Source organism: Ursus arctos, unplaced genomic scaffold (genome assembly GCF_023065955.2).
Source record: "Ursus arctos isolate Adak ecotype North America unplaced genomic scaffold, UrsArc2.0 scaffold_2, whole genome shotgun sequence".
In the NCBI taxonomy this organism is placed as follows: Eukaryota; Metazoa; Chordata; class Mammalia; order Carnivora; family Ursidae; genus Ursus; species Ursus arctos.
This window is the reverse complement of record NW_026622874.1, coordinates 63,337,253-63,360,954: the sequence shown is the minus strand read 5'-3', so window position 1 is coordinate 63,360,954 and position 23,702 is coordinate 63,337,253. Positions and strand designations below refer to the sequence as shown.

The following is a 23,702-nucleotide window of genomic DNA, read 5'->3' as shown; positions in this document are numbered from 1 at the left end:
ACTTTGGGCCACACTTCTCCATATACGTGGTCCTCTGTCATGTGGCTCCTCCCTAGGAAATACCCACCACCTAGGAGGCCTTCTCTGACCTTGCTCTGACTATGTGGGCGACCAACCCAGGAGTGCTGAAGCACTCTGAAATGGAAGCATTTACACTTGCTGACATGCTCGCTCATCCCAGCACTCACTTGTCCCATACTGACAGAATGCTCACCGCAGGCCCACTGCTGAGCACAGCAGATGCAGTCTCTGACTTTCTGGGACCGCCTAGTGTCACTGTTCCACGGTCTTCGGGAACCCCACCCTTCCCTCGCTTCACAATTAGACTGCACACCCATTGTGAGCGAGAGCCGCGTACTTTAATTTTCTGAAACACTTGTCTAGTGCCTTACACTAAACTCTACGTGGCTCACTGACGGACTGTGTGAGAATCCCTGACTCCACAGTCTGGAGCGCGTCCTTCCGCTCAATCTCTCCAGTGCCATGTAAACTTATGAATTATTTAAAATCCACAGAGTCTTGAACCTGAGATGTCAAAAGGTCCAGCAGAAGGAGCCTGCAGCCCAAGGGGTAAGATATCTAAAAGGGGACCTGAGCCGCTGACTCAGTCTGCAAAGCTACATTAGCCCACAGGAGAAATGGGTGCTTTGCTATAGAAATGACGGTACCAGCCCCAAGACTGCTGAAAAGACAAGTGCAAAGGGAATACCGGAGATCATCTTATCCTACTGTCAAAAGGAGACACAGAAGCCACGTCCCACAGGACCAATACACAAGCCCAGTTAGCCAGCGTGGGGCAAGCAAGAGCCTGGGTCAGAAGACCCGCATTTGGGCTCAGATTCTGCCGCTAGTCCAGCAAGATGGCACTGGGCAAGCCAGGCGTCCTCCCTGAGCCTCAAGGACTGCCGCTGTACAACAGGAATCATCCCCTCCACCTCGTCTGCTCACAGAAACACTGCGAGGCTAAGATGAGTGCCGTTCTATGAAAGCCCCTGGGGAGACGTCCCAGGCTGTACGCATCCCCATATACGAGCTCCCAGGGGACCATCTCGCATCAGCCCGGGAACCCTCATGGCCTCCTTCTTGCACCCCCAAACCTGCGTTTCCATCTGCTCACATCCCTGATTTCAGAGAAATCACTCACCACCCACATCTCACAAAAGGCAGGGCCACTAATTCCCAAACTCCAGCACGACAAAGAGAAGGCGGCCACATAACCATGTCACCTCCCCGCGTGACGCACCTCGGGCCTCCCTTTACAAGATTCGAACTACAGGGAAGCCAATGACAGGGGGAAGGGACATGCACTTTATGCCCTTTGTGGCTGGCTGCCTTCTCCCCACTGCCAAGTCAGGGACCCCAGTGGGGGACTGAACGGATCTAAACAGGACTCGGAGGCAATACAGATTAGTGCTTGGTAAGGTTTATATTTAGGCCACATTCCACAGCCCAAAACTAGCCCACAGCTAGCATGGATAATCAAAGGTTAACTGGCATGGAGAGACCGTGGCTCCACGCTCTTCCCACCTCTCCAGCAACACTGTCTCCAGGCCAGTGCTTTCATTTGCTTGCTCAGTCCTCCAACCACCCATCCGTCCAGTTAGGATGTGTGCAGCACCCCCCAAACAACCCTCTCTAAGATTCTTACGGAGAAAGCGTTGGCGTGGGAGGCTGGGGAGGCAGACAGCTCACAAAGTTGTAAACTGCGGTGGTACCAGTGATGCAGAGACTGGTGAAGGGGTTGGATCCCGGGCTCAGACTCCCAAGGACCAGCGCCTCTGCCCATCAAGCCTGAGAACCCAAAACAACTTGTTCTGGCTCTAGGCAGAGGGAAGGCCCATCCTGCAGAGTCAAGCTTATTAAGGACGGCTTGGGAGATTAAACCTAGAGCATTCGACGGTCAGCAGGTCTCAAGTTAAACCCTCAGCTTGGAGAGGAAGAAATTCTAATGCGACCTATGCATTTTGGGGCCATTATCGCTGGCAAAGTCACTGGCAAAAATCCAGATCTGTATGGGTGCAAAGGGTGCTTCTGTCCCATTAATCGGGCCAAGAACATCCTCCTTGTTCTAGAAATGGAATCCACCCCATCACCAAGCCCCACCATTCCGTAGCAACCAGCCAGTGGAGGCCCACGCCCCTGCCAGGGCCCTTCCCCCAGCCACTCAACACCTAAAGCCAGTCCCAATCCACCCTGGGGACTCACGTGACCAGGCTTGGGCCGCCTCCCGCCCCCTAAACCGGCAAGTTAGGGGCCCAAATTCAGCCTGTGGCAGGGCAAAAGTCAAAGACTGAGGGAAGCACTTCCCCTCTCTCTCCTCTCCTGGCTTCACTGTTTATTGCTTGTATTTAAAAACCACCGAATCAGGACATGGACACACACAGAGGACACATAAACATACATGCCCGGGCAGTCCCCAGAGACCCGTTCCCACCCCGACCCTTCCTTTGCAACCTTTTACCGAAATGCAACACCCTCCCTCCCAGTCTTTGGTGAAGAAAGTGTTGGAAAGCACATTATTAGCAAACCTACCTGTCTATGCTCTGCGGTAACCTCACACTCATGGTTTCTCAGTGTCTCCGCGGAACCAGGATCCTGCAGTTTTGATGTCTTGATCAGGGCTGAGTCGGCTGCAATTTTTAAGAAAGGTGGGAGGAGGGCCTCCCAACCTCACGGTTGGATGCTCGGATGCTCGAATGCTCTCTGCTGGCTCTCAGGACCCTGGGAACTGAGGCTCCGCTCTACTTGTACCAGCGAGCATGGTGTCCGTTCTCAGCCCCCGGCCCCTCCCCCGTCGGAGAAAAAAACCGAAAGAAAAAGAGGAAAAACTATGACCTTCTTAGAAACCAAAAACCCAACCACAAATCTCTTCAAGGTTAGCGCTATGGGCTAAGACATGAATCACAGAAAGAATGTGCCTTCAAAATATCAGTCTTCACTGCAAGATACAGATGAAGCCCATGCTCGAGACGCCGTTCCCGCAAGCTGTCCTCCCGCAGGCGGGCGCCCGGTGGCCGGCAGGGCCGTGCCGGGTCCCCCCGCGCTCAGCACGACGGCGACGCCGACGCCAGGGCAGGGGCGGCGGAGGGCCGGTCCGAACCGGCACCGGGGGAGGCCCCGGGCCGCGCGCTCGGCGGGGGAATAAATGAAAGCATACAACAGGACGTGCACCGCGGCAGCCCTTCAAGTCCGGGGCGGCCCTGCGACCGCGGTTATGGAGCTCCTTAAAACACAGCAACAAAAACAGCTTTTACGTGAAAGGTCTGGAAACCCTTCAAGGAGCCGAAGGCACGGAGCAGCAGCGCGGCGCCCCCGCCTCACGCCCGCCGGGACCCCGGCCTCCCCGCGCCCCGCGCCCGCCGCCCGTCGCCATCAACCGCGGACGCCGCTCGCGTCCCCGCGCCGCCCGACCCGCGGCCTCCTCCGCGCCGGCCCGCGGGGGCCCGGCCCCGGCTCCCCTCCGCCCCGCGCGGCCCGCTCGCCCGCCGCCGCCTCCGCTCCGGCCCGGCGCGCGCGGAAGGCGGCTCGGCGGCTCCTTCCGGGCCCTTCCCCCTCGGCGCGCCGCTCCTCGGGGCGCAGGCCCGGCCGGCCGCCCGTGCCCGCGCCGCCCCCTTCGGCCCCGCTCCGGCGGCGCGGCCCGCAGGCCCCTCCCCCGGCCCCTCCCCCTCCGCCGGCCCCGCCCCTGCCCTCCCCTCCCCCCGCCCCGGTCCTCCCCTCCCCCAAACCCTTCCCCTCTCCTCCCTACCTTCCCCCACACCCCCTGTCCTCCCCTCCCCCCCTCCCGGGATCCTCCCCCTACTCCGGACCCTCCCCCTCCGCCCTTCCTCTTGGCCCTCCCCGTCTCCGGGCCCTCTCCCACTCCAGGCCCTCCCCCTCTCCAGACCCTCCCCCTCTCCAGACCCTCCCTTCCCCCTCTCCAGGCCCTCCCCCGGCCCTTCCCCCCTCCGGCCCCGCCCCCTCCCCTCCCCCCCAGCGCCCCTCCCGCGGTCCTCGGCCCCTCGCGCGCCGCCCTCTCTCCGCGCGGCCTAGTTGTCCCCGGGCGCGGCGCGATCCCCGGCTTTTCCCGGCCAGGCCCGCCGGCCGCCCCGGCTCCGGCCCCGGCCCGCCTAGGCGGCGCGTGCCGCCCCCGCCGCTGCCCCTTCCTCGGCCCGGGGCCGTCTCCCCTCTTTGTCTTGCCCCCGCCGTCCGGCCCCCTCCCCGCGGGCGCGCCTCTCTCCCGCCGGGGCGCTCCCCCAGCCGCAGCTCACCCTCTCTCCACCTCAGTGCTCATGTTATTTTCCCGAGATGCGGCGGCCTCCTTCCCGGGTGCCGGGAGCTCCTTTAAGTGTCCCGGGTCTCCGTGGTCTCCCCACTTCCGACACGCACCCGCCTTGGCCGCAGAGACCCTTCGCTCTTGCCCCGCGACTGCGTTCCGGGGCACCTCGGGACCGGCTGTGCAGTGTTTTTGAACTCGATGGAACAGCCTTTCAAGGCCGATTCTATTTTCATAGAATCACAGTTCCTAAATCTTTACGAGTAACATGACATTAGAAGGTTCCTAGCGTTATAGTTAAAAATAATTAAGATAAAAAGGAAAGTTTTTCATTAGCACGGGGGAATGAACTTGGTCTTCTTGCCCAGGTAAATGCTCTTGTAAAGCACCGTGGAGGCCGCGCTGTGTTTGCCGTGTTCTGTCCCTCCCACGCCTCCTGGATCCTTCCTGGGAGAAACATGTACTGTCCACTGTACTGACCCCCACACATCCATGAGCCGCGGCCAGGGAGCGGACGGACCCCAGCAATGGTACCCGGGGCGGGTTTGCAAATCACAAGAGGGAAAAAACTAGTAAGCATCGGTTGACCATTGGATTAATCCAGGAACTTCCCCTAAATGATACCAGCTACAAGTTGGCAAATAAAAGAAAGACCCACTGCCTCGCCCATCTCCACCACCTCCTAGGTCAGAACGTCCAAAGACAGGTGGTCGACTAGCATCTGTAGTACCACAGTCCAAAGTGCTACTGTCCCAGTGTTTATTCCCTTCCCATAGACCTGCAAAGACATGCTCCCAAGTGTGGGCAGCCCTCTGTGCTGGTAGACCAGCGAGTGGTCAGCAAACACCCTGTTTTCGTAATAGATGCAGTATTTTAAAATATTATATACATGTGTTCTATTAGGTACCTTATAAAACATGTCCTAGAGTGGGAATATTAAAAGATCAAAATAAAGATGAAGTACATTTTTTTAAAAGTAGGCTCCACACCCAGTGTGGAGCCCATCGTGCAGCCTGGACCCACGACCCTGAGATCAAGACCGGAGCCCAGATCGAGTTGGGTGCTCAACCAGCTGAGTCCCTCAGGTGCCCCAAGGTGAAGTACACTTTTAAAATCATACTTTTTCATGAATGTTATTGGCTGTCATAACTGGAAGAGATACTTGTCAAAGAGGTAGATTAAGACCGAAGAAGTGCGTCCTTGATTTCCTTTGTTAAATCATGACATTCATTTTACAATCCATTTACCACGATGCAAAGGTTTTGATTGAAATTCAGCTAGTAAATTAACATTTTAAGTCATTAGTCCTTGAATGGTTGGAAGGTGTTGCATTTTATAATTTTAACAAATGGGTCCACACCCACTGAGAAATTTCATTTAGGTTTTTAGAACAGATTTTAAAATCTTGCTTCTTAGTTTTTCAAGCGTGCAGACAAAAGTTTTACAGCTAACGGGACACCTGCCAGGCTTGCTCGGTAGAGCACGTGGCTCACGGTCTCGAGGTCTTGAGTTCGAGCCCCACGTTGGGCATAGAGTTTACTTAATAAAAAATATTTAAAAACAGGTGACACACATTGTTTTTGATAAATAAGTTTTAAAAATCACGATATTGGGAGCATTTGTAGTCATACATTTTCAAAATGTTTTCTCCATAGGCGTGATTTCTTTAGAAAAGCCATGGCTTTCTCACTCATTAATAGACTGTCATGTTCACCTTGAAGAAACAGATTAAGTGGATTGTTGTTGTTGTTGTTTGTCTTTGAAAATAAGTGCTGGTACCCTCTTGCCAGCTAATCTTCAACGCAGGACATTGTAAAATAAAAACGCGTGTCTCCTCTATGTTCAATATCTCTTGTTGGGCCTTTCCCTGGAGATAAGCAGTCAGTCTCTGCAGAGCGAGAATTTTCATGGTCATTCTCTCCGTCTTTACTAGGAATTATCAAGTTTGTAGCAATTAACAGGCTTGTTTTTGTCTGGCGGATGGCATCACATTGTAAAGAAAATGAATGTCTGAACCGAGTGTGCACGACTGTGGTTCCTGGAAACGTCTCACTCACGGCCCGGGACAGATGACTCCTGAAGCATGGACCCGGGGCGAGTGCTAGGTTGGGCCGTATGTTAAAGACGGGTATCCGTACAGCTTAGACAATTATTTCAGCTCTAGGTAAACAGTACCGTGCGTGCATTCTTACATGTTTTCCTGGTGCACACCTGAGCTTCTCTTTGTACGCTCCACTTGGAAGTCCACGGGGCAGGGGGTGGCTTTGGTGGGATAGAGTTCCCTGAAGTTAACTGGCCACCGAAGCAAATTATAAGTCTCGGTTTAGAAAAAAGACCTAGATTATTAGATTGCGCCCCAGACAGACGATGTGGTGGGAAGTTGGAAGCAGTGGTTGGTTAATGGAAAGAGCACTAGACTAGCAGTCCAAAGAAGTGAGTTTGGGGGTGGTGGTGGTGGTGTACCCCTTTTTAGCTCTGGGACCTGCGGTGTGCAGGGTGTAAGGACTAAATGAGATTGGGCACGGGCTCTGTGAACTCTAGCGTGCTGGACGGAAAAATCCGGATAAACATGAAGGAGTGATGTCCTCAACTGCCATAATCCTTTGAACTTTTCTCCCACAGAACTCAATAAATGAATCCTCGTGTCTGCCCAGCGTCCTGGGGGACAGACAGGACACTAGCTGTCATGTTACATTTGTTCATTTACACTTGGAAACTACGGCACAGGCAGGTTTTCAGTGATTTGCATGGAATTTCATTAATTGATAGTTTGGAGCTAGAATTCAGACCTTCTCATTTTTAGGCGTGAGAAGCAAAGGAACAACACAGCTGTGGTCAGCTTCTACTTGCTGGGAGGGCTTCTAGAAACTTAGTATTTAACCGAACCGCAGAGGGAGAGCAGTGATACAGATCCTTGAGTGGCTCGGAGCGTGAGCTCTAGAGAAAGGGCTTCTCATTCATGGGCAGACATCCCCGGTCCAAAACTGGTGTGTCCTCCAGAGTGTGGGCTCAACCATGGGTTGCAGCCATTCTCCTGGAGCGCCGGTAGGGGACAGGCCTTGCAGGACAACGTCACCGAGGAAAGCAGAGGTCTGCTTTCTGACTTTTCTCCCTCTTCAACCTTTGTCCATTGGAAGGGGAATGTGCAAAGGCTTGTTTAATTAAGGTACTGTTAGCCCTAAGGCTGAGACTTACTTTTCGGCCGATTTAGATTTCCCTAGAACGCTTCTGGGTAGCCAGAATAGCCAATATTACCCCTGCGTTACAGAGACCATTTCACTGTCACTCAGAATATTCTGCTCCTTCGACCCGATGCGTTCCCTATAATATTTTAATATGAAGTAATAATAAAACCCAAAACGTGTATTGTACGTAAACGCCGTTCTGAACAAGCTAGTCTTAACCACTGGATCCTCCTGAGCAACCTTTGAGGGAGTACTTCGTCACAGAGCTGGAACCCAGGAGGTTTGGCTGCAGAGTCTGCTGCTCTGTCACCCGGACGGCCTCGATGTCATAGGCACGGAGCCAGCACTGGAGGAAAAGATAAAACCAAGAACAATGCAGAGGTACAATCTTCTCGGAAGGTACAGGCTTGCGGCGAAGAGACTGGCGAGGGTGTCGCCGGAGGGGGAGGCCTGCCCGGCACCGTCCTGGTCCATGGGGTAGTGAGCAGTGGAGCTTACCTGTGTGCTCTCAGTTCTGTTGGCCCTTGTGCCGTGACCCCCAGAAACCTGCCCCCTCGTCACTTGGGAAGATCTCAAGGCATTTCGTGGAGAAGGGGCTTCTCACCTTACCTCCCACTGCGGGGAGGTCTGCATTGCCTGGGGGGTCACCTCCTGGGTGTGCACCCCAGCCTCCCAAGCTTGGTACCTTGCTGTCTGTGGTTACCTTAGAAACCAGCTCTCTCCCACCGACACCCCTGGTAGCTGAGACGAACTGAATAACAGGGAAGGTGCCAAGATACATTGTAAAGGAAAATGTGTGAAGGAAAACCAGTTTTAGATTGAAGGCTAATATTTTGGGAAATTGGGTGTGTGTGTGTGTTATTTTTTTCCTCTGAATCAGAAAAAGTTCCCAGGATCAAAAGTGAGCTCCCAAAAAGGTGAGATGCCAAGGGGAAGATAATTTTTAAAAACTGCCCAAAGCTTGCTTTAAAAACTGAAAAATGTTCTTAAGTTGAAAAAAAAGTTACTGACATGTAATAATTTTTTCATGTTTAAAATGTGCAACTTGGTAAGTTTTGACACTTACAGACACGCGAAACAATCGCCACAATCGTGATAGTGCATATGTTTATTTATGAAGCTTACTTTGACTCATTCCTGGTTCTTCCCTTCTACTCCTTCCCGCTGGACCCCCTTGCCCCTCCTAGTTCCTGGGCGATCACAGATCTGCTTTCTTTCTTTTTTTTTTTTTTAAGATTTTATTTATTAATTTGACAGAGAGAGACATCCAGCGAGAGAGGGAACACAAGCAGGGAGAGTGGGAGAGGAAGAAGCAGGCTCATAGCAGAGGAGCCTGACGTGGGGCTCGATCCAAGAACGCTGGGATCACGCCCTGAGCCGAAGGCAGACGCTTAACAACTGCGCCACCCAGGCGCCCCCACAGATCTGCTTTCTGTTCCCATAGATTACTTTGCACTTTTTAGAATTTTATATGAATGAAATCATACGGTGTGTATTTTTTCTGTATGACTTCTTTTATTCAGCATATTTTCAGGTTCATCTATGTTGTTGAGTATACCAATTTATTGCTGAATGGTATTTTTAAAATTTCAATTTCTTTTTTTTAAATTTAAGTTTTACGGATTTAAGTTATCTCTGCACCCAACGTGGGGCTCGAACTCATGACCCCAAGACCGAGAGTCACAGGCTCCTCAGACAGAGCCAGCCAGGTGCCCCTAAAATTTCAATTTCTTATTGCGTACTGTGAATACATCGAAATACAGTAATTTCTGTATCTTGATCTCATATCCTGTATTCTTGCTAAAACCACTCTCGTGCTTCTAGTAGGTATTTTGTGGATTCCATCAGATTTTCTGTATCGATGAGCATGTTGTCTGAGAATGAAGACAATTTTACTCCTTTCTTTCCAGTATGCATTTCTGTTTTCTTGTCTAATCGCAGGAGCTAGAACGTCCAGTGCAATGTTGCTAGAACTAGTGAGAGCACCCACCCCTGCCTCGTTTCTGATCTTTGGAGGAAAGCATCACACCGTTAAATATGATGTCATTTGTAGGGTTTTCGTAGGCACTCTTCTTTTTTTTTTTTTTTAAAGATTTTATTTATTTATTTGACAGAGACACAGCCAGCGAGAGAGGGAACACAGCAGGGGAGTGGGAGAGGAAGAAGCAGGCTCCCAGCGGAGGAGCCTGATGTGGGACTCGATCCCGGAACGCCGGGATCACGCCCTGAGCCGAAGGCAGACGCTTAACGACTGCGCCACCCAGGTGCCCCTCCGTAGGCACTCTTCTATCAGATTGTGGAAGTCCCCTTCTATCCCTAGTGTGCTGAGAGTTGGTTTTTTGTTTGTTTTTTACTTTTAAAATCAAGAGTAAGTAGATGCTGTTTGTATTTCATCAAATTCCTTTTCTGGATTGATTGAGATGATCCTATGGTTTATCTGCTGTAGTTGCTTCATATTGTGGATTTTCAATGTTAAACCGGCCTTGAATTTCTGTGATAAACGGCACCCGGTTGCGATGTTACCTTGTATTTATTATTTGATTTGATTTGCTAAAATTTTATTAGGAATTGTTATATCTATGTTCATGAAAGATAGTAGTCTGTCACCTTTTCTTGTAATGTCCTGTCTGGTTTTGTGTAATCCTGGCTTCGTAGAATGAGTTGGGAAGAATTTCCTCCTCTTCAGTTTTCTGAAAGAGTTTGTGTGGAATTGGCATTATTTCTTCTTTAAATGTTTTATAGAATACCCCATGAAGTCATTTGGACCTGGAATTTTCTTTGTGGGACTTTTTTTTAACTACAAGTACAATCTTTTTATTAAAAAAAAAGAAAGAAAGATGGAGGAAGATATGCCATGCTAACACTAATCAAAAGAAAGGAGGAGTAGCTGTATTAACTTCAGACAAAGCCGACTTCAGAGCAAGGAAAGTCGTCAGAGATCAAGAGGGACATTATGTAATGATAAAGGAGCCAATATTCCAAGAAGCCATAACAATCCTTATACATATGCATCTAACAACACAGTGTCAAAACACGTAAGGCAAAAACTGATAAAACTACAAAGAGAAGTATATTAATTCAGCATTATAGTTGAAGACTTTACACTCCTCTGTCACAAATGGACAGATCCAGCAGGCAGAAAATCAGTAAGGACATAGTTGAACTCAACAGCACCATCAATCAACTGGATATAAAGGATGTTGTAGACTACTTCGTCCAACAACGACAGCCTATACATTCTTCTTAAGCTCATACGAGACCTTCACCAAGGTAGACCACATTCTGGGCCATAAGACACACTTTAACAAGTTTTTAAAGGACAGAAATCATACAATGTTTGCTCTTAGACCCCAGTGAAATTAAATTAGAAATCAATAGTCGAAAGGTAGCCAGAAGATCCCCAAATGCTCGGAAATTTAACAGTATACTTCCAAATAACAGATCAGAGAAGAACTCTGAAGATTAATTTTAAAATATTCTGGATTAAATAAAAATACAATTTATCAAAATTTGTTGAATGCAGCAAGAAAGGTGCTTAAAGAGAAATTTATAGCAATGAATGCATTTTTTCGAAAAGAAGGAAGATCTAAAATCAATAATCTAAGTTTTCACCCTAGGAAACGAGAAAAAGAACAAATTAAGTCCAAAGTGAGCAAAAGAAAAGAAATAATAAAAATTATAGCAGAATAATGAAATTGAAAATAGGAAACCAGTAGAGAAAATAAACAAACCCAAAGTCTGGTTCTTTGAAATGATCAATAAAATTGTTAAGTCCTTAGCCAGGCTAACTAAGAAAAAAGAGCAAGATGACACCAGTTACTTATGTTGGAAATGAAAGAGGAGCATCACTACAGAACTCATGGACATTAAAAGGATAATAGGGGCGCTTGGGGGGCTCAGTCGGTTAAGCTCTGACTTCAGCTCAGGTCATGATCTCAGGGTCCTGGGATCGAGCCCCACATGCATCATGTGTCGCATCGGACTCCCTGCTCAGCGAGGGGTCTGCTTGCCCCTCTCCTTCTGCCCCTCCCTCCTAGTCGCGCTCTCTCTCTCTCTCAAAACAATAAATAAAATCTTTAAAAAAAAGGGGTCATAAAGGAATCTTATGAACAGTTCTATGCCCACATAGTTGGTAACCTAGATCAGATGGACAAACTCCTTGAAAGGCATAATCCACCAAGACTCACAGAAGAAGAAATAAACAATCCCAAAAGCCCGTATCTTTTTTAAAAATTGAACTAATAATTAATAACCTTTCAAAAACAGAAAGGACCATGCACAGGTTTGTTCACTGGTGAATTCTACCAAACATTTATGAAAGAAATTACACCAATCATCTTGAATCTCTTCCAGAAGGGTGAAGCAGAGGAAGTACTTTGTAAGTCATTCTATGAGGCCAGTCTTACCCTCACATCACAGTCAGACAAACACATAATGAGAACACTGTAGACCCATGTCTTTCGTAAACATAAATACAAACATCCTCAACGAAAGGTAAGCAAATCAGATTCAACGATGCATAAAAAGAACTATATACCACAACCAGATGGGAATTATTATTATTTTTTAATGATTTTATTTATTTATGTGACAGAGAGACAGCCAGCGAGAGAGGGAACACAGCAGGGGAGTGGGAGAGGAAGAAGCAGGCTCCCAGCGGAGGAGCCCGATGTGGGACTTGATCCCGGAACGCCGGGATTACGCCCTGAGCCGAAGGCAGACGCTTAACGACCGCGCCACCCAGGCGCTCCCCAGATGGGAATTATATCAGGTATGCTGGTCTGCTCCAACATTCAAAAATCAATTACTGTGGGGGCACCTGGGTGGCTCAGTCAATTAAGCATCTGACTCTTGATTTTGGCACAGGTCATGATCTCAGGGTTGTGAGTTCGAGTCCTGCTTGGGCTTCCTGCTAGGCATGGAGCCTCCTTAAAAAAAAATTCCTGTAGGGGTGCCTGGGTGGCGTAGTCGTTAAGCGTCTGCCTTTGGCTCAGGGCGTGATCCCGGCGTTCTGGGATCGAGCCCCACATCAGGCTCCTCTGCTATGAGCCTGCTTCTTCCTCTCCCACTCACCCTGCTTGTGTTCCATCTCTCGCTGGCTGTCTCTGTCAAATAAATAAATAAAATCTTTAAAAAAAAAAATTCCTGTAACTAATTAGGGATTATAGAATAGTGCAGAAGACAAGGTTTCCATACAAAAGCCAATTGCTTTTCCATATACAGGCAATGAACAAGTGAAATCAGAAATTAAAAACACATTACCATTTACCTTACCACTCCCTAAAATGAAATACTTAGGTATAAATCTACGAAGTATATACAAAATCTATTTGAGGAAAACTACAGAACTGATGAAAGATATTGAAGAATGTGCGTGTGTGTGTGTGTGTGTGGGGGGGAACCTATAGATAAAGAGATTTCATTTTTTAAAGATTTTAATTTATTTATTTGGAGGGGGGCACGAGTAAGGGGAGAGGCAGAGGGTGAGAGAGAATCCCAAGCAGACTCCGAGCTGAGTGAGGAGCCTGACGTGCGGCTGGATCCCAGGACCCTGAGGTTGTGACCTGAGCCGAAACCAAGAGTGGGACACTTAACCGACTGAGCCACCCAGGCGCCCCAGATTAAGAGATTTTAAAAAACATACCATGCAATCATTATATGCGGGCCTTATGGGTACTAATTCAAACAAACAAATTGCTAGAACTTTAAAAAGCGTATGGCTTTTGTAAGTCAATTAGAAGTGTGAACACCGGATATTAGGAATTGTTGATAAAAGTGATATATTGTTAATACTGTTGATACAACAGTACTGCAGTTACGTTAAAAATAGTTATTCCTTATATTTTAGAGATACATATTGAGACATTTATAGAGGAAGATGTTTTTAAGGGATTAGAGTATAAAACTGATGTCTTTAAAAGTGGCGACATTTAGGGGCTCCTGGCTGGCTCAGTCAGTGAAGCGTCCAACTCTTGGTTTCGGCTCAGGTCATGATGTCAGGGTTGCGAGATCGAGCCCCATGTTGGGCTCTGCGCTCAGCAGGGAGTCTGCTTGAGATTCTCTCTCTCTCTCTCTCCATCTGCCGCTCCCCCCCAGTGCGCGCGCGCGCGCTCTCTCTCTCAAAATACATAAATAAATAGATAGATAGATAGATAGATAGATAGATAAAATCTAAAAAAAAGTGGCAACATTTATACTGATAGCTGACGTCTCAATATCGACAACGGAAACCAGAAAACAGTGAAACGATGGCCTCCAGGTGATAGATGTGAAAACTTGCAAACAACTGAAACACTTGTACTAGAGTAATTCTAGCTTTCATCAGAAATCCCCAGATTTCGGGGCGCCTGGGTGGCTCAGTTATTAAGTGTCTGCCTTCAGCTCAGGGCGTGATCCCGGGATCCTGGGATCGAGCCCCACATCGGGCTCCTCTGCTGGGAGCCTGTTTCTTCCTCTCCGACTCCCCCTGTTTATGTTCCCCCTCTCGCTGGCTGTCTCTCTGTCTGTCAAATAAATAAATAAAATCTTAAAAAACCAAAAATCCCCAGATTTCAGGTGCTTCCCCAGTGGGAGGTGTGAACAGAGCGGCCTGCAGCCCTCCTGTGTTTATTGACTGACCTCTCCAGGCGGGAGAGATGCTGCCGTGGTCATCAGACCCCGCTCCTGCCCCACTGCTGCTACTGATGACGGTACCGTCTGTCGGCTTCAGCGTTCTCGTCGCACTTGGAGACTATGTGTGCAATCTCTTGTTATCAGACGATAAAACTTACCTTCTGGGTTTTTGGTGGCAACTTGGCGGTGTATAATGATGGACTTGCTAGAACATTATCTGGCATACAGTAACCGCTCAGCCGACGGTGGCTCTTCTACCGTGTGCTCCTGAACGCAGCGTCTGTGTGCTCTGCTCATTGTCCCATCGCGTTCCGGAGCTCGCGGGCGCGGTGCGGGCTTGTACCGGCTTGCGAGAACCAGTTGTACCTGTCTCTTCCCAGGGCCACGTTCAGTGACGTCATGTGGCTGATTCGGCCACACCGTGAGTATTTACACCGTGGTGATCGGCACATGCTTTAAATCAGGGCTTTTTCGGGGCACCTGGCTGGCTTGGTTGGTAGAGCATGCAACTCTTGATCTCAGGGTCATGAGTTCAAGCCCCATGTTGGGTGTGGAGCCTATTAAAAAAAAAATCAGGCTTTTTAATTTTTGTGTTTGGAGAGCTGGTTTACCGGCGTACCATTATCTGGCCCAGCACCTGGCACTGAGTACACACTCAGTAAATATTTGTTGAATGAATGAACATGACCCGAGTCCTTGTGATTAATCATTAGGGTCTTTTCAGCCCCACCTTGAACCAAATAGGACTCAGGGTGGGATTTCACAGGAGACCCCTGCATGTGGCTATTACTGGAGTGTTATTCACATGGTACCTGGCTGTTCTCCAAAACCCAGCCCCGGCATTCTTCCCTTCCAGTCCTGGGTTTTTGTTTTTGTTTTTTCTTCTTCAAGTTTTATTTATTTAAGTAATCTCTGCATTCAACATGGGGCTTGAACTCAGGACCCCAAGATCAAGAGTTGCACGCTCTTCTGACTGAGCCAGCCAGGCGCTCCCCCCTCCGCACCCCCCCCCCCCCCGCCATCCTAGTTTCTTTGAAACAAGAGGGAGGAGATGCAAGAAGCCCATCAGAAGTGACTCACCCTGTGAGCTGGGCTTACCCCGGGTCTCGGGAACCAGCACCCAGGACTTGTGCGGGGACCTGCCGTGAGGCTGCTGTCTTGGCAGCCCTGAGGCTTCTGTGAGCTCGTCTTGAGGAGCTAGGGAAGGTCGTGAGACCCGGTGTGTGGCCCAGGCTCGCGAGAAAGTGCTGTGGGGTGATGGTAGATGTTTGGGACCGTCTGCGGAAGAGCCCGATTGCTTGGGGGGCCGTGAGAAGGTGGGGGTGGGACTGGGCCGTGGGCAGGGAGGGCGGAGGGTTTGTGCGTGGGACCCACCGCACGGGGAGCAGGCACGAGATCGAGTCCAGCAGTCCGCTCCCTTTTTCCAGCCTCCCCGCTTCCGTAAGGTGGGTGTGGGCTTGGTCCTCCCCGGCGAGTGTGGTGAGTGTGGCGGGAGCAGTGTGGAGACGGCCCGGGCGGGCATGTGGCATCTGTCGTTATCATTGCTAGCAGCTCCCTAGGAGAGCAGCCTCACCGCAAAAGCGCTGTTGTTGCTTCACACCTGACCACAACGGCACGTGATTTTACGGTTTTTATTTGGTTTTCCTACTCGGTCCGGGGCTGTAGTTAGGTCAGTAATATTATCATTTACTCTTACATTCATTTACTTCTAATATAAGTGATACAATCTTTAGTTTAAAAATCACAGATAGAACATATGTGCAGTGAAAAATCCGCTCTCACATCTGTGTCCTGTCCACCCGTGTCCTTTTCCCGGATGTAACTTTTATTAGTTCTTGTTTACCTTTCCAGACATTTTAATGCGTAAGCAAGTAGATACGACTATGTACCCCCCTTTCTAGACAAACGGTAACATCTCACTCACACTGCTATGTCCCTCCTTCCTTCTCTAAAGCCGAATCTCAGAGGTGCTTCCACGTCAGCACACGGCTTCCTCGTCCCGTCTGTGCGGGGCGCTCCCGCACGTGGCTGCGTGACAATATTCTGCTCAGAACCACGCTGTGTTGTGTTTCCTTGAATTTTTCACCTGTGCCAGGCTTGTTTTTTTATTTTTTATTTTATTTTATTTATTTATTTTTTAAAGATTTTACTTATTTATTTATTTGACAGAGAGAGACAGCCAGCGAGAGAGGGAACACAAGCAGGGGGAGTGGGAGAGGAAGAAGCAGGCTCATAGCGGAAGAGCCTGATGTGGGACTTGATCCCGTAACGCCGGGATCACGCCCTGAGCCGAAGGCAGACGCTTAACTGCTTTGCCACCCAGGCGCCCCCAGGCTTGTTTTTTTAAAGATTTTGTTTCTCTATCTGAGAGAGAGAGAGAGAGGGAGAGAGCACCAGTGGGGGGAGGAGGGAGGAGGGAGAGGGAGAAGCAGGCTCCGCACTGATCAGGGATGAGGCACTCAGTCCCAGGACCCCGAGATCATGACCTGAGCTGAAGGCAGACGCTTACCCGACTGAGCCGCCCTGGCGCCCCTCACCTGTGCCAGTTTACCTGTATGGTTCCTGTGTCAGAGAGGGGGCAGCTGAGGCTCAAGTTCGTGAAGTGACATGTCCAAGGTCACCACGATCGTCACAGCACATTGGGCAGCTCAGCTACTGCGAGGGCTCCTCTCCACTGCAGCATGGAGCCCGGAGTTTCTTCCAGCAGCCGTGTGTGCTGTCGAGGCCCAGGCTGGGGGCCGGCTCCGCGAGACCCGTTTGACCCTGCCTCGGGAGTCAGGATGAGCTGCTGAGCGACATTCCAGAGCATGAGAAGGAGTTAGCTTAGGAAGGGGGCAAGAGTCCCTTTCCATCAGGGGGTGAGGACGCACCCAAAGCCCAGGGGCACAGGCAACTTGGTGCCACTGGGATGTCAAGTGGGGGGTGGGACGTGGCTGCAGAAGTGTCTCTGAGCGTTTGTGTGGGGTGCAGGGGGGAGCTCCCGGCTCCCACGCTTTCTGGAACTTGGACTTGGTTCTGCAGGTCTCGACCCAAAGTCCGTGCATCTTCTGTGGAAAGGGTCGTAGAGCACACGGAGGGGCCGGTCAGGTTTTGGGTCATCTGGGAGGCGCTCCGTAACCTACGTTGCAGAAAGATCTCAGTGTCTGCGTTTGCCTTTGTGTTCGTGACGCGCGGTCCCAGGAAAGCCGCTTTGGTAGGCCGGGCCCCGAACAGAGACTAGAGGAGGCCTCACAGGCACTGGGGAGTATGAACAGGGCGTTCGCAGCGGTTCTACGGAGAGCAGCGGTGGGAGGGGTGAGTCATCACACGCCTGCCAACCACCGTGGACCCTGCGCCGGAGGGACCCGCTTTGCGGTGACACTTTGTGCAGCGATCGGTTTCAGCAAATACCATCTGTTGCAATAAATCAATGTTATTCAAAAATGTATCGGCTTGATAATTTAGCTTCTATTTGGTAAATTGCCACTGCTTTTATAGTTCGATGTGCCATGAATACATATTTATACCTAGGTTTAGGTCTCTCTTTAAATGACACTATTGTACAAATAAATTACCGTCACTGGGGGCACAGAGGACTGTTTGTCCTTTCAGGGGAGCCACCGAACGGTTTGACATCACATGATCAGATCGGCATTTTAAACAGAAACGTATGGAATATGGACGGTGGTCTCTGTGCAGGCTGGTGAAGGCTAATGAAGGTCAGCGTACGGTTTTCCAGAAAAGTGTAGATTCGAGAAATGCTGAGGAGGTGAAACTGGTAGAGTTGGTGACAGATGGGGTATAGGAGGTGAGCGCCTGACCCCTAAGCTTCTCCTTGGGTGGAAGTGGTTATTTTGTGGTGTCGTTAACTAAAGCAAGACCCAGAAAGGCAAGGGGAGCAAGGGGCGGCCCGGGCGTGGAGACACAGAGCCTCACTGGGGCAGGACGGTCCGAGGGGCGCGTGCACACGGTCCGCCCCAGCAGAGATGCTCAGCGGGCAGTCGGACCGAGGAGCCTGGAGCCCAGGGCGGAGGTGAGGGCCGGCCGTGCAGACGTGGCTGGGTCAGCATGTAGGCGGCGGTCGGGGCCACGACAGGACAGAACTGAGGCGGCCCAGGAAGCAGGTGCAGGGGAGCAGACCTGTGGGTCTCCAGCCCTGGGGATGGCGGTGCAGAGGGGACCCTGGAACAGAGTTTGAAATGGCACATCTTAGGGATGGGAGACCTGGAGGGCTGGAACAAAGGTGGTCAACAACGGTGCATGCAGGGAGAGGCTGGACAAGATAAGGACCGCAGTGTCGTCACTGGATCCAGTAATACGAAAGTCGCGGAGAATCACAGCACCGCCCCCTTCCGAGTCCCGAGTCCCGACGCGGCCGTGGACCCCTCAACTACTGGCTTCTCAGGTGCGGCCCCAGTCACTTAGGTGGAATTGGCAGGAGAGGGGACACTGCCTGACCTTCCTCATCTGGTGGGGGCCATCTGCGTTGCTGGGGAGGCAGCCCCCCCCCAGGACTGGAGGAGAGACCCAGCCGGGAGCGGAGCCCTGCTGGGAAGTGGGGGACCACCAGGAGGAAGCGGTGGGATGGGAGTGAGAGGGAGGATTTCAGCAGATCTACCGGCCAGCCTGGGAGCTCGGGGAGGTGGGGCGGTGAGGGCTATGTGGCAACACCAGGTCCTGTGGGGGGCGGGGGGGGGGAGCGGATTTCTCCATCAGCCCCAGCCTGTGACCAGAACACGTGACTGTGACGGATGGATGGCACACGGCTTCTCTGTTCCTTGCGATTCAGGACACCTGCTGCTTGGGGACCTGGAAACCTTAACTGGAGGCCATTGGTGTCCTGGGCTTCACCTCCAAGTGCCGGCGGTGGTCTGCGGTGCTGTGCTGCTTGGGAGGAAAACCTCTGGCCCAAGGCGAGGTCTCAGCCACTGAGATTTGTACGGTGGCTTCCTGGGCCGAGCCCTGAGCCCTTCGGGGACCAGGAGGCCAGGGTGGCCTGACTGCTCTGAGCCAGAGCTGAAGGATGGAGCAGGGAAACGGGGACAAAGTGTATCCATTAGCTATGGATGAACACTTGGAATGGAAATACCAGCTCTCAGCCCAAGTGGGGGGCGTGTCTTAATGGAAATAATTTAATTTACCTTTTTAACAGTAAATGAGGTAAGCGACGCCTAGCCTGGAATGTGTTCTTCCCCTTTTTTCTCAAAGCCTTCTGAAGAGCTTTTTTGCTTTCTGTCTGTCTGTCTGTCTGTCTCTTTTTTAAAGTAGGCTCCAGGGGCGCCTGGGTGGCTCTGTTGGTTAGTGTCTGCCTTCGGCTCAGGTCATGACCCCGGGGTCCTGGGATCGAGCCTCACATTGGGCTCCCTGCTCTGCGGGGAGCCTGCTTGTCCCTCTGCCTGCTGTTCCCCTGCTTGTGCTCTCTTTCTGTCAAATAAATAAATAAAATCTTAAAAAAAAAAGAATGGTTCAGTGGGTTTTCTGGACAGATTACAATGGACAATGCTGAAAATCAACTCAAGTTCTTATAAAAAATAAAAAATAATCAAAAAAATAAAGTAGGCTCCACACCCAGTATGGAGCCCATAGGGGGATTGAACTCAAGACCCTGAGATCCAGACCTGAGCTGAGATCAAGAGTTGGACACTTAACCGACTGAGCCACCCAGGCGCCCCTGCTCTCTCTCTCTTTACCTACTTCTATTTCCTCTCTCTGTCCTTACTTGGCCATATATGAATTTAAAATATTTTTTACTTCTTTTTATTTTTTTTGAGATTTTTTAAAAAAGTTTATTTATTTAAGCAATCTCCATGCCCAGCGTGGGGCTCGAACTCACAATCCCGAGATCAAGTTGCACAGACTAAGCCAGTCAGGAGCCCCTAAGATATTTTCAAATATCGTATGAGTGAGGTAGTCCTTGTTCCCAGTCTTAAAACAGGGGCGTGAGGATTAGAACAGGCAAGCAAGCATAACGACGCCCAGTGGCCTCACTGTTTACTAAAGACGGGCAAGGTGGAGCGGGGCGGGGCGGGGGGCGAGGCTCAGGGACAGCCGCTTCCCTGCTGTTGACACCGTCTGCGGGGCCTCGGAGCCGGCTGCCGGTCTGCACCCCGGCTCGGCCACTTGCCAGGACCGTGGCCCTGAGCGGGTGGTTTCCCTCTCTGTGCCCGAAGTCCTCATCCGTAACGTGGATGAGCCGATATGTGCGAAGCACATACCGACGTGGCTGGTTCAGGGTGAGTGGCCTGTAAATGTGGCTTTTTACAATATTATAATCTTTCTGAGGACAGCTGGGCAATATGTGTCCACAGCCATTAAAATGTCGTGATTTTGGGGGCGCCTGGGGGGGCTCAGCCAGTGGAGCATCTGCCTTCGGCTCAGGTCATGATCTCAGGGTCCAGGGATCGAGCCCCATGTTGGGCTCTCTGCTCAGCGGGGAGCTTGCTTCTCCCTCTCCCTCTTCCCTCTGCTTATGATCTCTCTGTCAAATAAATAAAATCTTTAAAAATAAACAAATAAAATGTGATTTTTGAGCCAGTAATTTCCCTGAGGATGTGTCTCAAGGAATTAATTCAAAAAAAGAAAAACAGAGGATAACTTCGGACAAAGGTTTTGAAACCATTGTATTTACAAAGCAAATAACCAGAAACAACCCAGAAGGCCAGCGAGAGGCTGATGGTCAAGTACAGGCTGCATCAGCATGCCCGAACATTCCAACGCGGTCTGAGGGCCCACGTCCGCTCTCCACGCTCGGCGCAGTGTTGGCGAAGTAACACCCCACGAGGAAAGTGGTCACGGAACTGTGTGTGTTTTGGTAACTTTGATAACAGTTGGCATGTATTGCCTGGCTGTTTGCGTGTGGGGATTAGAAATGCCTTCTTAAGATTTCCTTTCGGGTATTTTAAAGTAGGTTGATCACTAAACAAAACGTGTCTTTAAGTTTGGTGTTGTTTGGTGTTGGACATGATGCCGAAAGCATGCCACTCCAGCGCTCCGCACGCGCTCAGAGTCCGCGGCCCTGCCGGGGTCACCTGCTCTGCCGGCTGCTGGCGACCATGGCTCGGACACCTCACTGAGAAGCATCTCAAGGGTGGTCCCTTGAACCCCAGTGCCTGGCAGCACATACCAGGCGTTTAAGAAAGGTTCTCTGAATTAGTGTGTGTGTGTGTGTGTGTAACACATACATGGTTCTGGAATTTTCTTCTCCCCTCTTGGGCAGGGTCCTCATTTGGGGACAAAGAAGGGAGAGGGGAGGGATGGTCCTCACTGCCACCCACAATTCAGGCCAGCAAACCACGTGCTCTTGTTTTTAAATCCCAAGGCTTCTGGCACACGTGCATCCAGGTTCTACTGACAAACACCTTCCCTGTAAGGAGCATGTGCCGCGCCACCCCGAGAATCCCGGCTGCGTGGGGGACACGCCATTACTGACCTCAGGCTGTCAGACGGCAGCCCAAGCCGATGTCATCAGGCGCCCAAACGCACGCAGACAGTGAAATGGCTGCTACCGCAGTCATATCACAAGTCACATGGGAATAACGGAAAATTTCCCTCTCGATATGTAATATGCTCTTATTTCTATGGAATTTGAGGGCCTCTTAAGCTCTCAGTCCACGTGATTGTGGTGAGATGGGATAGCTGGGAAGCTTCCGTTTCACCTGTGACTTTGGACAAGCCTCTTCCCCTCTGTGGGCCATGATCACACGGTCCCTCTGCCTCCCTCGGGTCTCAAGTTCGTGGAGCTGTGTACGTGGCTTCCTCAAACTCTGCTGGAACCCACGAGTGTCCCTGTCTTTGGTGTGACAGAGCCCGGGAGCAGGGCTGGTCGGGGCGCTGACTTGGCGAGTCTTCTCCTGGCTCCCCTGCTCCTGGAAGATGCTGGGTACCCACTCTGCGCTCTCCCAGGAGAGGCTGACGGCCACAGGCAGCCAGAGCATGTGATGTCGGGGTTGATGGCTGCACCCGACTGTCCCAGAGGAGCTGGTAACCGGCCATCTGTGGTCACATGACATCTGCAGACCCTTGGGTGGCTTGTCTGTCATTTGCAAAGGGGGTTGGAAATGGGACGGTTTCATAAAGTGTTTTTATCCTGAAACTCCCTTCCTAAGCTGAGAAGACTCCAGGGCGCCCATCACCCTTGGCCTCAAGCCTAGCCTCCTCCCTGGGCTGTGCCCGCCTGCAGGTCCCCCTGGGAGCGTGCGTGTCGCAGGTGGAAGCTCTGGCCACCAGAGGGCACTCTCATAACGGGGAACCCCTGTGGCTGTCTGTGCTGGGGAGCCCATCTGGACTTGCTGAGGCCACCCTCTGCTTGAGTGATTCCCAGCCAGGGACAATTTCCTCCCCCTAGGGACAGTTCACAGCGTCTGCCGGGGGGGCTGCTGCTGGCGTCTGGAGGCCAGGGACGGATGCACTGATCATCCCGGAACGCACGGGACGGCTCCCACCACAGGGTGTGATGATGCCCCAGACGGCGACAGTGCCAAGGCTGAGAAACCGCTTTACGAAAACGGAGAGCACGACCCCGGCAGGGTATGTCTCCTGGAGCCGACCCGTCCCGGTTCACCTCCCCCAAAGGGAACTTCTAGATACTGACTGACGAACAGTGCTCATTGCCTGAAACGCGGGGGTCACAGAAGGGGCAGGTAAGGCAGGGGGCACACGGGGTCCCCAGTATGGGACCCTGTCCGTGGGTTGGCTCTCTGAACAGCACCCAGGCCCCCTGACAGTGCGAGCCAGTTCCCTGTGCTGGAGGAACAACCCTAGCTCTCTGTCTCCCAGCCTGGGCAGGGTGAGGGGACGCCCCGGCCTGGGGGCGCCTCCTTCCGACGGGGCTGGCGACAGGCCTGGGCTTTGAGAGCTAGGAGAAGCCGTTTCCACGAAGCCCCTGACATCTCCTGGGAAGGAGACGTCTCGGGCAGGGAGGCGGAGCTGGCGCTCTCAGCCTGTACCCGGCCTGCCAGCCCAGGGGCTGGGCTCCCTGCCCATCTCAGCCTCTGTGGGGTGAGGGCCTGACCCCGAGCCACTCTGGGGCGCTCCCTCTCCTTCCCCACACATCTGCCACAAAGAAGCACAGGGAGGCAGCAGAAAGCAAAGTGCACCCCCCACCCTGCAGGAAGCACACTCCTTGGACGAGGGACTGGGACCCTCTGTGCCCCCCTAGTTCCCACTCCACATCCTAGAAAGGAAGTGGAGACAGGTCCTAAACCTGTCATTGGCAGCCTAGAGACAGGAGAACAATCAGGTTTGCTCGCCTTGGCTCCTAGAACATTCTGTCCTGTTGGCTTGTCCCTTGTTGAGCAAAAGCCCCTCTCTCCCGTGTCCCCCTCCCCTAGCCACCTGAGGCTTCCATCAGCTTGTCATTCTGAGGACCTGGGAGACAGCAAGGGGACCCTGCCGTGGCCCTCCTTCACCCAGGCCCCTTTGACTCTGCTCAGGGGTCCACGCCGGGATTTGAGGGTGGTTCTGAGAAGGCCCTGCTCTGCCCTCAGGTTCCTTCCACGTGCCTGGGGTGGCTCCTCGCCACGGTTTCCTTCAGCCTCTTGCTCTGGGGGGGATGATGGCGGCCCCTTTCTCCGCCCCACGCCCCCTCCCATGCATGAGAACTTTGGGTGGCGTTTAGCCCCGCACCAGATCAGGGTGGCGGGAACCAGGATGCAGCAGGGGTGGTCAGCCAGGAG

At 51.7% G+C, this 23,702-nt stretch overlaps 1 protein-coding gene across 5 annotated transcripts in view; it reads right to left on the bottom strand.

Moving 5' to 3' along the window:
* ARHGEF11 (Rho guanine nucleotide exchange factor 11) overlaps positions 1–3,343 on the bottom strand; it is an 82,129-nt gene extending 78,786 nt beyond the window's left edge. For all 5 annotated transcript variants that reach the window (XM_026485090.4, XM_026485094.4, XM_026485092.4 and 2 more), the window contains exon 1: positions 2,533–3,343. In XM_026485090.4, the coding sequence (XP_026340875.3) occupies positions 2,533–2,564 (32 nt within the window). In that variant the 5' untranslated portion in view covers positions 2,565–3,343. The remainder of the gene's footprint in view (positions 1–2,532) is intronic.
* Positions 3,344–23,702: the final 20,359 nt, after the last annotated feature.